This window comes from Pristis pectinata, chromosome 23 (assembly GCF_009764475.1).
Source record: "Pristis pectinata isolate sPriPec2 chromosome 23, sPriPec2.1.pri, whole genome shotgun sequence".
In the NCBI taxonomy this organism is placed as follows: domain Eukaryota; kingdom Metazoa; phylum Chordata; class Chondrichthyes; order Rhinopristiformes; family Pristidae; genus Pristis; species Pristis pectinata.
Window position 1 is genome coordinate 8,513,856 of NC_067427.1, and position 14,002 is coordinate 8,527,857.

The 14,002-nt window shown below is 45.6% G+C and overlaps 1 protein-coding gene across 3 annotated transcripts in view; it reads right to left on the minus strand.

Annotated features, from left to right (window-relative positions):
• Nucleotides 1-3,552: 3,552 nt before the first annotated feature.
• Nucleotides 3,553-14,002, minus strand: part of garnl3 (GTPase activating Rap/RanGAP domain like 3) — a 351,911-nt gene continuing 341,461 nt past the window's right edge. For 2 of the 3 annotated variants that reach the window (XM_052036963.1, XM_052036964.1), the window contains 3 exons: nt 8,895-9,104; nt 6,547-6,667; nt 3,564-4,542 (listed from right to left, as the gene is read on the minus strand). In XM_052036963.1, coding sequence (XP_051892923.1) covers nt 4,383-4,542; nt 6,547-6,667; nt 8,895-9,104 — 491 coding nt within the window. In that variant the 3' untranslated portion in view covers nt 3,564-4,382. Of the gene's footprint in view, nt 4,543-6,546; nt 6,668-8,894; nt 9,105-14,002 lie in introns of all 3 variants that reach the window. The other variant, XM_052036962.1, reaches the window with a different exon arrangement.

The window sequence follows — 14,002 nt, forward strand, 5'->3', positions numbered from 1 at the left end:
GTGGAACATAGAACGCTACAGCACAGTACAGGCCCTTCGGCCCACAATGTTGTGCTGACATTTTATCCTGCTCTATGATCTATCTAACCCTTCCCTCCCACATAGCCCTCCATTTCTCTATCATTCATGTGTCTATCTAAGAGTCTCTTAAATGTCCTTAATGTATCTGCCTCCACAACCTCTGCCGGCAGTGTGTCCCATGCACCCACCACTCTCTGTGTAAAAAAACTTACCCCAATATCTCCCTTATACCTTCCTCCAATCACCTTAAAATTATGCCCTCTCGTGTTAGCCATTTTCACCCAGGGATAAAGTCTTAAATGATGCTATTGTACCTGCCTCAATCACTTCCTCTGGCAGCTCGTTCCATATACCCACCACCCTCTGTGTGAAAAAGTTGGCCCTCAGGTCTCTTTTAAATCTTTCCCCTCTCACCCTAAATCTATGCCCCCCAGTTTTGTACTCTACCCTGGGGAAAAGACTGTTCCCATCCACCTTATCTATGCCTCTCATAATTTTAAATACATCTATAAAGTTGCTCCTCATTCTCCTGCGTTCCAAGGAACAAAGCCCCAGCCTGTCCAACCTCTCCCTACAATCAGGCCCTCTAGTCCTGGCAACATCCTTGTAAATCTTTTCTGCACTCTTTCCAGTTCAGTTATGTCTTTCCTCTAACAGTGTGACCAAAACTGTACACAGTACTCCAAGTGCGGCCTCACCAACGACTTATACAACTGCAACACAATGTCCCAACTCCTACACTCAGTGCCCTAAAAGTTAAAATTGGCATCACGGTCGGCACAGACAATGTGGGCTGAAGGGCCTGTTCCTGTGCTGTACTGTTCTATGTTCTGTGTACTAACTGCGCAACTGTGAATTGCAGGTGAATTTGACCCTTATTCGGTTATGGATATAGTGACTCCCAGACATGGATACTAAGGTATGCTACATTGTGCTGAAGGAACAGCTTCACCAGTTGGCAGAAAGAAGACCACATTCTAATGGATCACGGGCTGTGAAACACACTGAACTGTCCTGCCTGACATTGTAAACCTAACTTGTGCATTCACCAAAAAATATTTTTAAGGTCCCAATGAGTCACAATCTTTGGCTTTATAGTTCAGCACTGAGGAGGGACAAAAGGGCAATGTCTGGGAGCCCTTTTCTGAACCTTATTCCTTGTTTATCTGCGAGGGAGCTAGTTTTAAACTCACTGGCATCATGAAAGGATAATCCTCCCCAAGGCATTGTTGACTCTCTGAGTGCAACCTAGAATGGTATCGTATTAGGTTGGGGTTGGGAGTGGGGGGGGAGGACTTCTGTCAATGTATTGAAATATAACAATTCTAACTACGTAAAGGCACAGCACAGCACGTGTACCTTGCTGTCAGAAAGCATCCATTACACAAGGGATTTACGCTCCATCTGTGGCTGTTCTCGGTTCATTCAGCTGGAAAGTATTCACAAGGATGTTGCTGAGACTGGAGTGCCTCAGGCAAGGTGGTGTAGCAGTTAGCGTAACGCTATTACAGCGCCAGCGACCTGGGTTCAATTCCCACCCCTGCCTGTAAGGAGTTTGTACATTCTCCCTGTGTCTGAGTGGGTTTCCTCCGGGTGCTCCGGTTTCCTCCCACATTCCAAAGACGTAGGGGTTAGGAAGTTGTGGACGTGCTATGTTGGCACCGGAAGCGTGGCGACACTTGCGGGCTGCCCCCAGAACACTCTACGCAAAAGGTGCATTTCACTGTGTGTTTCGATGGACATGTGACTAATAAAGGTATCTCATCTTATGTTTTTTACACAGTGGTGGGTATATGGAACAAGCTGCCACTGGAAGTGGTAGAGACAGGTACAATTACAACATTTCAAAGTTGAATAGGAAAGATCTAGAGGGATAATGGGCCAAATGCAGGCAAATGAGACGAGCCCAGGAAGGTACCTTGGTCGACATGGACGAGCTGGGCCAAAGGCCCTGTTCCGGTCCCTCTATGACTATTAATAACTTTCATGGTGTGTTACAGAATTTTTGTTTGATGAACAGAAAATTTTTTGGCTCTCCAATGTTGAAGAGAAGCTCCCTCCTTCTGCAAATAAAATGCTGGAAACGCTCAGCAGGTCAGGCAGCGTCTGTGGTGATAAATAGTGCGTTACCGGCCTGGTGGGGCCTATCTATAACTCGCTGTATATGTGACTCAAGACCCTTAACTCTCTCCTCAGTGCAGAGGCAAATAGAGATGGACAGTAAATGTTGGTGTTACCAGTGGCATCCACATCCTGTGAATGACATTATAACAAAAAGTAGCCTGGAATTGCACCCCTGGTGGACAGAACTATGCTTGCTCTACAGTGACGACAGTGCGCTGCACTCTGCCTCTGATAGTCAATCCACTGACATCATTGAGACAGGATACAAAACTCATGTGACTACATTGAGGGATGTTTAATGGCTCCCACTGCAAGTGAGCTTTCAACCCTCTCTGCTTTCTCGCACAGGAATTGCAGTGAACCCACGCTAGATTTTCTGTTGGTAAGGCTGCTGTGAATTTGAGTTTATTGAGCTTGTGTTGAGTGTTACCACACAGTAGAGGCTGCACACTGCAATGCCTCTGAAATTTGGCTCCATTGACTGGAGTCATCCACACTTTGCTGAGGTAGAGATGGTTGAGAACTTCAAGTTCCTGTGTGTAAATATCGCCAACAATTTGTCCCGGTCCAACCAGGTAGACAGCACGGCCAAGGAAGTACACCATCACCTCTACTTCCTCAGAAGGCTAAAGAAATTCGACATGTCCCCGATGACCGTCACCAATTTTTTTACGGATGCACTACAGAAAGCATCCTGTCCAGATGCATTATAACTTGGTACGGCAACTGCTCTGCCCAAGACTGCAAGAAATTACAGAGAGTTGTGGACACAGCCCAGTCTATCACAGAAACCAGCCTCCATTCCATTAACTCCGTCTACGCTTCCTGCTGCCTTGGTTAAGCAGCCAACATAAACAAGGACTTCTCCCACCCCGGTCACTCCGTCTTCTCCCACTTTCCATCGGGCAGAAGATACAGAAGCTTGAAAACATGTACCACCAGGCTAAAGGGCAGCTTCTATCCCACAAACCTCTTATATGATAAAGATGAACCCTTGATCTCTCAGTCTACCTCTACATGGCCCTTGCACTTTATTTGTCTATCTACACTGTGCTTTCTCTGTAACTGTAACACTATATTCTGTGTTCTGTTACTCTTTTTCCTTTTGTACTACCTCAATGCACTTATGTACGGAATGATCTGTCTGGATGGCATGCAAACAAAGCTTTTCACTGTATCTCGGCACATGTGATACCAACAAACCAATTACCAATTGATAGAAACGTCCCGACTAACTCCCCTTTCCTAGTCTGGAAGACGTATCTGGTGGGGGACAGAGATTCCCTCATCACCTTACACGTGTGATAACAAGTGACCACCATCTCAGAATCAGAACACTGGCTACCTTGAAGCTGACACCTACTGTTGAAAGATGACCCACACGGAAATAACATTGTCCAACGTTATCCCAGATAATAAATACAGATTTATTTAAGCATCATTTTCACAAAGACACCCCCGGAGGCCCACCTCAGGAGGAAGTACATTAAGAGGAGACAGAAAATGCTTGTCGTGTTTTTTTTCCAATTTCCATTCACTTTAACAAAAATATTCACTTATCAGATGAACTGAACTTTATTTTAATTTGTAAAGAAAAAGACATTTTAAATCCCTTAATATTTATTTCATATTAATTAACAGAATTATAGTCTACTTTCACATCAGTGCCCAACAGCACTGAAAATAGATATTTTTGTAGGTATGAATTCAGTAATTTTTGAGGCAACATTTGAAACACAATACATTTACATCTGTTACTTGGCATAAAACCAATGGCATACAATATTTTAAGACAGTTGGTGTTTTTTTCCCATCACAGAAGTCCAGCAACAGTGTTGACAGTACATATTCATTGAGTACAAAAAAAAACACTGCTAAGAGGTCAAGGGTCCAAGGTCAAAACCAAACATCAGGCCATCGAAAGAAAATGTACAAATCTCAGCCCACAAACTTCTTCCATTCAACAAGATAAATACACAGTAATAAATAATAAGTAAATCGCCTGCAAAAATATTCCAAAACTTTTAGTGGAGGCTGTAATTAAGTGTGTGGAATTCACATTAAATTAGAACAGAGGTTGTCGGTCTTTTGGAAGTCAACAACAATGATGGATCTGAGCAGACATGCACTATACATTTTGGGTAGGTTGCAATGGTTACAGATTCATCGGCGTGGGTTGGGGCAGGAAGAAGGGACCTTTCCTTAAAAAAAGAGAGGAAACAAAAGTCTGCAGGTTATCACTTCAGGTCCAAAACTTCGTCATCGAAAGAAGCGTTCAGGTGAAATAAACTGCTGGGTACAGGGCTCTCGATCTTGGTTGCTGTTGTGTCTGGGTCAGAGCTGGTGGATAAATGGCGTTGAGTTTCTGTTTCAGTGTCCATAACCTCTGTCAGAATCCTGCAACAAGAAAACAAGACCAGAAGAGCTTATTGGTTACACAAGAGATGCTGGGAACTTGGAGCAACACACAAGACGCTGGAGGAACTCAGCGGGCCAAGCAGTTTATTGGCTATTGGTTTATTATCCTGTGTACCGAGATACAGTGAAGAGCTTTTGTTTTGCGTGCCATCCAGACAGATCTTGCCATTAATTACATCAAAGTAGTGAAAAGAAAACAGAATGCAGAATATAGTGTTGCAGTTACAGAGAAAGTGCAGTGCAGGTGGACAAATAAAGTGCAAGGGCCACAACGAGGCAGATTGAGAGATCAAGAGTTTGTCTTTAGTGTGTGAGAGGTCTGTTCAGGAGTCTGATAACAGCGAGATAGAAGTTGTCCTTGAGTCTGGTGGTACGTACTCTCAAGCTTTTGGACCTTCTTTTTATCTCCTGCACACTATTGTTCATTTCCTCCTGACAAACAGTTCTCAGGAACGGAACCCCAGTGTAACCTCGCATTAGCCTGTATTCTCTCCACATTCCCGTCAACCCCCTTCCCCCTACCTAACACTAGAGGCGATTTACAGTCTACCAACCCACATCCACACCTTTAGGATAGAGGAGGGAACAGGACCACAGGGGGAATCCCAAGCACTGACAGGGAGAAGGTGCAAACTCCACACAGACAGCTCCCGAGGTCAGGATCGAACCTGGGTCACTGAAACTGTGAGGCGGCGGCTCAACCTGCTGTGCCACATCCACACCCTTGCACTGCCGTGTGAAAGCATGAGACGTTGTAGGTGAGGTGTTGTAGGTGAGTCCACTGTTGCAATGGAACAATGTCCCACTTGCCCAAATGGGCGAGTGAAGGAAAGCCATTTGCTTTTGCTTTGCTTTGATTAACATTAATGTTTTCATTAATTTACATGTCTGCAAATGAATTTAATATTTTTAGCCTTATTATTAAAATGTTTTAAGTTATTTAGAAGCTTTTCAATTGTTCCTAAATTTCCCGATGGTCAGAGATGTTTGGAAGCAGGGATAAGGCCTTTGGGCAGCACGAGCCACTGGGCCTTGGTTTCTGTCACCTCAGCCTCGCTGTGCCCATTGCCCGCTCTGTGTGGGAGCGCCACAGCCGCACAAAGTCAGTGTGTCCACAGACATCCTGTGAGAGGGGAACGTGAGGGGCAGGCTGGTGATCTGGTTCCATATCCTTTCTCTTCGCCGGCTCAAACTCTGCTCCGGAGACCAATCTAAGCCCGACGGAACCCAGTAACACCTGACAGTATATGTTGGGTCCGCACTGGGTCAGGTATGTATTCTGATTGAACATTCTGGTCTGGGTGATTTGCTCAGTATTTCCACCCACTGCCCAATCAGTAGTTAGCTGTTTCTTCCTCAAACAGATCACTGAACATAGACCAGTACAGCACAGGAACAGGCCCTTTGGCCCATGATGTCTGTGCCGAACACGATGCCAAATTAAACTAAATCTCTTCTGCCTGCACATCATCCACATCCCTCCATTCCCTGCACATTCATGTGTCTAACAACCTCTTAAATGTCACTCTTGTATCTGCTTCCACCACTACCCCTGGCAGTCTGTTCCTAGCACCCACCACTCTCTGTGTGAAAAAAGCTGTCTCCCACATCTCCTTTAAACTTTGCCCCTTTCACCTTAAATGCATGTCCTCTAGTACTTGATATTTTTACCCTGGGAGAAAGATTCTGGCTGTCTACCCTATCGATGCCTCTCATAATTTTATAAACTTCTATCAGGTCTCCCCTCAGCCTCTGACGCTCCAGAGAAACAACCCAAGTTTGTCCAACTGATAGCTCAATAGATCATTGGGGGTCCACAGATTTAGAGTAATGGTTGCATTGCATGTGAAAAATATTGCAGATCCTCAGATACAATTGGCCTTGGTCAGGTTTTAATTTGAAATCCGAGCTGCCACTCCCCCGCCCCCCCCCCCCCCCACCGATTTCCTGTGGTGAAAACCCACACGGCCGATGGCGGTTTACCTGTCGCTGCTCGTTGATCTCACAGCACCTTTCCTGTGTTGTTCCTCTGTTCCTTTTCGGGACCATTTTTTCTGTTTTGGAGCACCATCAGATTTGGTCGTGGCCGAGTCTGTCGTCAGGCCTACAATGGGAAGGCGTACAATGTTCATCTGTGAATAGGAACTGCCAGCTCAGTGCGAATACACAACGCAGCCAATGCTGTGAAGATGATAACATACCGAAAAGAAGTCCCATCCAGCCCCTTAGAACTTAGAACATCGAACAGCACAGCACAGAAACAGCCCCTTCAGTGTCCAATGCTGACTATAATGTCAATTCAAACTAATCCCATCTGCCTGCACATGATCTATATCCCTCCATTCCTTGCCTGTCTAAATCCCTCTTAAACATTGCTATCGTATCTGCATCTACCACTTCCCCTAGCAGTGTAGTCCTGTGTAAAAAAATTTGCCTCGTAAATCTTTAAAGTTTCCCACTCTCACCTTAAAGCTACGCCCTCTAGTATTTGACATTTGGGCTGTTCTGCCATTCAGTAACATTTCACAAATCCATCTCCCTGGTCAAATCCCCATACTGCACACAGAGACACAAAGTTCCTTCACGATCTCCCAAAATTGAAAAAAACAGAACATCTATCCTTCGAGTTAATCAACCCTGGCAGTCATTTTCTATTGATTATATTGAGAAATTATGCTTCGCGAAATATTTTGTTGGCTCTGTCTACACTTATCTTTAATGCCACTGTTAACCCAAGTGTTTTTTTTTGTTGAAGGAAGATGTTAGACACTAAGAACGTAAGTAAAGGAGCAGGACAAGTCTTGCTTGTTTCGCCATTCAATAATATCAAGTCATTTTGCTGCCCATTCCCAGTTCTCTTAATCCCCCAAAAATCTTGGCCTTCGTTAGCCATGATCCCAAGGTCAAAGATTCCTTCTCTTCAATCGTCATCATCAATACCCTCGGGAGCATCACTGGCCAGAAACGTCTCTGGATCAGCTGCGTGAATACCGCAGGTCCAAGAGAAAGCAACTCTTCTCCTGACTCCCCGAAGACTTTCCATCATCCTCCCCTCAGGCCGGGAATGCAAAGGAACGCAATTCACTTCCCTAGCTCCAACAACCCTCCAGAAGCTCAGCACCGTCCGGGACAAAGCAGCCAGCTGGATGGGGAGTATATCCTCCATTTGGATCAAAATCCCAGAATTCCCTACTTAGTGGGAGTACCTTCAACTTCCCTTGCTTGACAGAATAGTCTGCCTATATGAAGATTTGCAGGCCAGACTAATTCACCTTGAAGTGGACAGTAATTTGAGTTCCTTTTATTGAAGTTGTATTGCTAATCATGCAAAAACGTCTTTCAAGTGGGTTCTTGCCGATTTTCTCATTCAGCGAGAAGAGAGTGGCTGGAGGAACTCAGCGGGTCGGGCAGCGTCGACGGAGGGAAATGGACAGTTGCCGTTTCAGGTCGAGACCCTTCATCTGGACTGAAAGCCTAGAGGGGTGACGTGGCGGGGGGGGAGGGGTGGAGCAAAGGCTGGCAAGTGATAGGTGAATCCGGGTGCGGAGGGGTTGACTGGCAGATGGAGCCATTTTACTGGTCCCTGTAGTTTTTTTGAGAAGTGCACAGGGGCCAACCTTGACTGAGGAAAGCTGAGTAGCAAATAAAAGTCACCTCAGTGGCTCCCTTGTATAACTGAGAATGGGATGGGGAGAGGGGTGGGGTGGGATAGAAGGGAAAAGGAAAGGAAGTAGAGATGGAGGGAGGGAACGTGACTGCAAGAGACAGAGAGATGCACCCGAAAATGTAATAAATTACTATGACTTCAATGGACTGAAATTGTTCTGAAAACTCGAATAACTTCTAACCCACGTCTCCCACCAGGATTTCTCACCAAGGTTTCAGCCGCACACTTTATAAGCGTCTGTCAGCTGATGGCTCCTTTGCGCTACGTTTCAGAGCGGAAGTACGACCCGCAGAAATCCCACTCCTTCCAAATTCCAGGGAAGGCACCGGGTCCGTGGAAAACCTGGAAACTTGGGAGTGCATCGGGCACTTCTGTGACTAACTGATCTCAGGAAGGTAAGAGGGGATTATCACCTCTCTAAACTCAGGGGAAATAGAGCAGGAACTCAAAAAATAACTGCACAAATGAATGCATGGTGTATTATTCACTTCCCAAAGGCTTTTGAAAGGGAAAAAATAAGCACCCCTTGAATTTTAACCACCGTAACACTTCCAAAGACCATGTGGACCAATACAACATCCAAATTTGCTTTATAGGTCTTTGCTATCAATAAGATCAGCTCCAGCTTGCCATTCGAAACAACAGTGAAGTGAACAACCCTTACCCAGCAATTCTTTGCGTGTTCTGCATGCAATCTCCTTGATCTCCATACGGGACAATGAGAGCGAATGGGTTACTGGCATCGGTGCAATGGCGCTTGACGTGGGTGTGGTGACAACCTTGGTAACCAGGGGTGACTTCAGAGGCCGTTCGATGCTCCTTCCAACGAGGTTGCTGAGAGGAATCTTGTAAATGTGTTTCCACTGAATTTCCCCTTGAAATATAACACAATAGCATCGTCAGGAGTCATGCATCACAGGTTAGTGAGACCCATTGACAAGGCTCCTTGGGCTTCATTAACCTTGAGGGTCATGGATGGGTCTCAACACGATCTGGATGGATCATGGGCACAATGTACAAGTGGCGAACTAAACCCTTCTCTGCTTCAGAATGTGCTAACCTAGATCAGACAATGGACCATATCAACATAACCTGCCCTTGATGGAGATACCCTTGAGATGAACTCCGTCTCTGAAAAGGAGTCGGAGTGGTTCACAAAGCTCAAACTCAATTTATAAATGTCGTAGAGTCAAAGAAAGAAACAGTACAGCAATGGCTAACACGAGGGGACATCATTTTAAGGTGACTGGAGGAAGGTATAAGGCAGATGTCACAGGTAGGTTTTTTACACAGAGAGTGGTGGGTGCGTGGAACGCACTGCCGGCAGAGGTTGTGGGGGCAGATACATCAGGGATATTTAAGAGACTCTTGGATAGACACATGAATGATAGAGAAGTGGGGGGCTATGTGGGAGGGAAGGGTTAGATAGATCTTAGAGCAGGAAAAAGTCGGCACAACATTGTGGGCTGAAGGGCCTGTACTGTGCTGTGATGTTCTATGTTCTAAAAGGCCCTTCAGCCCATACAGAACATTCTGGTCATCAAGCATCCATTTACATGAAACATACACAAATATTTTATTCTCCCAACATTCCCATCAACTCCTCCCAGATTCTACCATATAACCTGGGGCCAATTAATCTACCAATCCTCACGTCTCTGGGATGTGGGAGGGATGCTGGAGCTCCTGGGGTCACAGGGAGAACATGCGACTCCATACAGACAGCACAGGAGATCGGGATTGAACCCAGGTCGCTGGAGCTGTGAAGCAGTAGCTCTACTTAGCTGTACAACTGCTTCACCCTATATTAAAGTGCTACATAACTGTACGTATTTATAGCTGGAATAAGTGAATTGAAGGGTCTGAGAGATAGCTAGTCACCAGTGTTCTCAGATGGAGTCTGAAACTGTTCCAGACACTGTACACAGGCTTTGTTTGTGGAGGACTGAACTGCACAACGTCAGCTTCGCAGCCACCTCCATGGGACCACTGAGATGGTTCGAATGAATCTCAGTTTCATCTGAAATGCTGAAACCAATCAGAGTGCAAATGGATCTCCGGGAGGTTGCCGAGAGACCTTGGACTCGGCAAATGCTACAAGGCAGAGGATTCAAATGTTGTGTTAAAATGTCAGGGAAATTGATTTTTGAATTGAGTAAGTGGTGCGCTGGGATCACCCAGTGTTTTCCAACATTAAATGCAGAAATGTCCAGAAACAATTTCACAAGCTAAAGCGTTACCTCTTACCTGCTTCTGAAAAAATACATTTATTTGTTTCATTTCCCAATGCACTGCCTTAATGGAGATGAGATACTGGTGTTGACAGAAGAAGTGTTTTGGATAATCCCAGTTATGGTTAGCTGTTTTTACAGATGCACCATTGAAAGCATCATATCCGGATGCATCACAGCTTTGTACGGTAACTGCTCTGCCCAAGACCGCAAAACAATTGCAGAGAGCTGTGGACACAGCCCAGTCCATCACGCAAACCAGCCTCCCCTCCATTGACCCCGTCTACACTTCCTGCTGCCTTGGGAAAGTAGCCAACATGATCAAAGACCCCTCCCACCCTGATTATTTTCTCTTCTCCCCTCTTCCATCGGGCAGAAGACACAAAAGCTGCAGAACATACACCGCCAGGCTCAAGGACAGCTGTAATAAGACTATTGAATGGACCTCTTATACGATAAAGATGAACTTTCGATCTCTCAGTCTACTTCTTCATGGTCCTCGCACTTTATTTGTCGACCTGCACTGCACTTACTCCGTAACTGTAACACTATATTCTGCATTCTGTGTGTCTTTTTTCCTTTTGTACTACATCAATGTACTTATAGAGTCATGCAGCACGGAAACAGACCCTTCTGCCCGACTGGTCCATGCTGACCAAGATTCCCACCTCAGCCAGTCTCATTTGCCTGTGTTTGGCCCATAGCTTACCTGTCCAAGTACCTTTTAAATGTTGTTAATGTACCTGCCTCAATCACTTCCTCTGGCAGCTCATTCAATGTATGGAATGATCTGTCTGGATGGCACACAAACATAAGCTTTTCACTATATCTCGTACATGTTATAATAATATACCAATTATTCCCGGATCGAGTATAAAGCAGTGATTAGTATAGGTTCCTTCTATCATACCCCAACACTAGCCTGCAAATCCTGGTCCCTGTTACCAGAGGTTATGCCAGGTTCACAATGACTGGAACCCATCTCTTTGATTTTTTGATTTTTTTTTGATTTTTTTTATTTACAGCGTGGTAACAGGCTCTTCCGGCCCAACGAGTCCACGCCGCCCATTTTTTTAAAACCCAAATTAACCTACCCGTACGTCTTTGGAATGTGGGAGGAAACCGGAGCACCCGGAGGAAACCCCACGCAGACACGGGGAGAACGTACAAACTCCTTACAGGCAGCGACGGGAATCGAACCCCGATCGCTGGCGCTGTAATAGCGTCGCACTAACCGCTACGCTACCGTGGGCTCCGTGTGGTCAGTGGGACTGGGGCTCTCTGGGTGCACAACCCACAAGGTTTGGTAACTAGGAAAGGGGGAATAGGGGAAATGTGTGGGGTTTCTTTGCAATTTTTTTGGCATCCTTGAGGATTTATTTTGGTAATCATTATTTCCAGGGTTGTAGGGGTGGTGGAAGAGTGATGAAGTTCCTGGACTGGTCTGTTGCTGTGGTGACTACCATGGCCTGATGGGAAAAGTAGATTTGAAAGCAGCTAAGTGTGGAGTTTGTAAAACAAATCCGTGTCAGTAAAGGTGACCATGAAACCACCCAACTGTTGTGTAGGTCTGAAGATCATAAAAAAAAATACAGATGCTGAAAATCTGAAATCAAAACTAAAAATGGTGGAAAAGCTCTGCAGGTATTAACTCCCCGTGGCACTCCCAGTCCGACCTCCCTGTCTCTGGTCTCCTGCACCGATACAGCGAGGCCCAAGGCAAGGTCGAGTAACAACACCTCGTCTTCCATCTGGACACACTGCAGCCTGTAGGACTCAATACTGAGACACAAGAGACTGCAGACGCTGGAACCTGGAGCAACAAACAATCCGCTGGAGGAACTCAGCGGGTCAGGCAGCATCTGTGAGGGGAAGGGAATTGTCGATGTTTCGAGACTCAACATTGAAGTTATCCACTTTAGATAAATCACTCTTTCTTTCCGTCTGTATCAGGACTGGCCATTTTTACCCGCCACTCCTCCCTTTCTCTTTCAGTTGTATATTCTGTCCTCCTGAGCAGGCTCCAGTTAACCAAACTGTCCACCACCATCCAGACTTTACAACATTAGCAACACATTACACAGGAGCTTAGCTACCTCTTAACAGCCACATTATTTCACCCTAGCACGGAAATTCCTTTTGTTCCGATGAAAAAAACAACAAGATGCTGGAGGAACTCGGTAGGCCAGGTAGCATCCGTGGAGAAAAGCAGGCAGTCAACGTTTCGGATCAGGATCCTTCTTCAGAACTGAAAACAGGAAAAGGGGAAGAAACGTTGACTGCCTGCTTTTCTCCACGGATGCTGCCTGGCCTGCTGAGTTCCTCCAGCATCAGTGTTTTTCATCGAGATTCCAACATCTGCAGTCCTTTGTTCCTCTAATTCCCCTTGTTCCACCCACAGCCCTCTCCCACCTTCCAAGTCTAAAGTTTTCCCCCTTTCTCAGTTCTGATGAAGGATCCCAGGAATAGAATGTTAATTGCTTCTCTTTCCACAGATGCTGCCTGGCCTGCTGAGTACTCCCTTCATCTTCTGTTTTTATTGTTGCACAGGTCTATCAGAGAAGGGAATCTGTTGCCCTTACTGGGTCTGGTTTATGCACAAGTTCAGGCCCTGTGGCCGACTCCTACCAATGTGACAGGGTTGAAATTCAGGATGGACAATAAATTCTGCCTTTGCTAGAAATAGTCATGTCCCGTGAATGCAGACGTGACAAAGGAGTTGGAGTCGTTAACTCTGCTCCTCTCTCCACAGATGCTGCCTGACCTGCTAAGTGTTTCTAGCATTCTTTGCTTATAAATTGGTAAATTGGTTTATTATTGTCACATGTACCGAGGTACAGTGAAAAACTTTGTTTTGCATGCCATCCATACAGATCATTTCATCACATCAGTGCATCGAAGTAGTACAAGGGAAAACAATAATAGAATGCAGACTACAGTGTTACAGTTACAGAGAAAGTGCAGTGCAGGCAGACAATAAGGTGCAAGGCCATAACAAGGTAGATTGTGAGGTCAAGAATCCATCTCATTGTACAAGGGGACTGTTCAATAGTCTTATAACAGCGGGATAGAAGCTGTCCTTGAGGAGGAAGACCTGGTTCCTCTCTGACGAGCCCCACCAACTTCCTTCAAAGTGCTCGGCTGCCTCATGTTGCTGACGACCAAGCCATTGTCTACACGGAGTCTCTGTGAACCCAGGGAAGATGAACCCTCTGGTTGAAGGTATCTCCATCCACACACCCTGACACCCCTCACACTGAGGGCAGACATCTCCCCTTTGCAATGAAACCACAGGGTCAGGGTAACCTTGGCTTCTGAACCCAGACACAGTGAGTTCAAATCCTGCCTTTGACCTGAAACATGTTTCTCTCTCCACAGAAGCTGCCTGATATGCTGAGTATTTCCATCTATACCTGTTTTCATTAAATATTCCCAGCATTAGCACTATATTGCTTGGTAAATTATGGACTCACAATAGATAAAGTGATCAGCAAGGCTCTTGGATTGGTATAAAATCTGGAATAAACTCTCCCCATTTAAC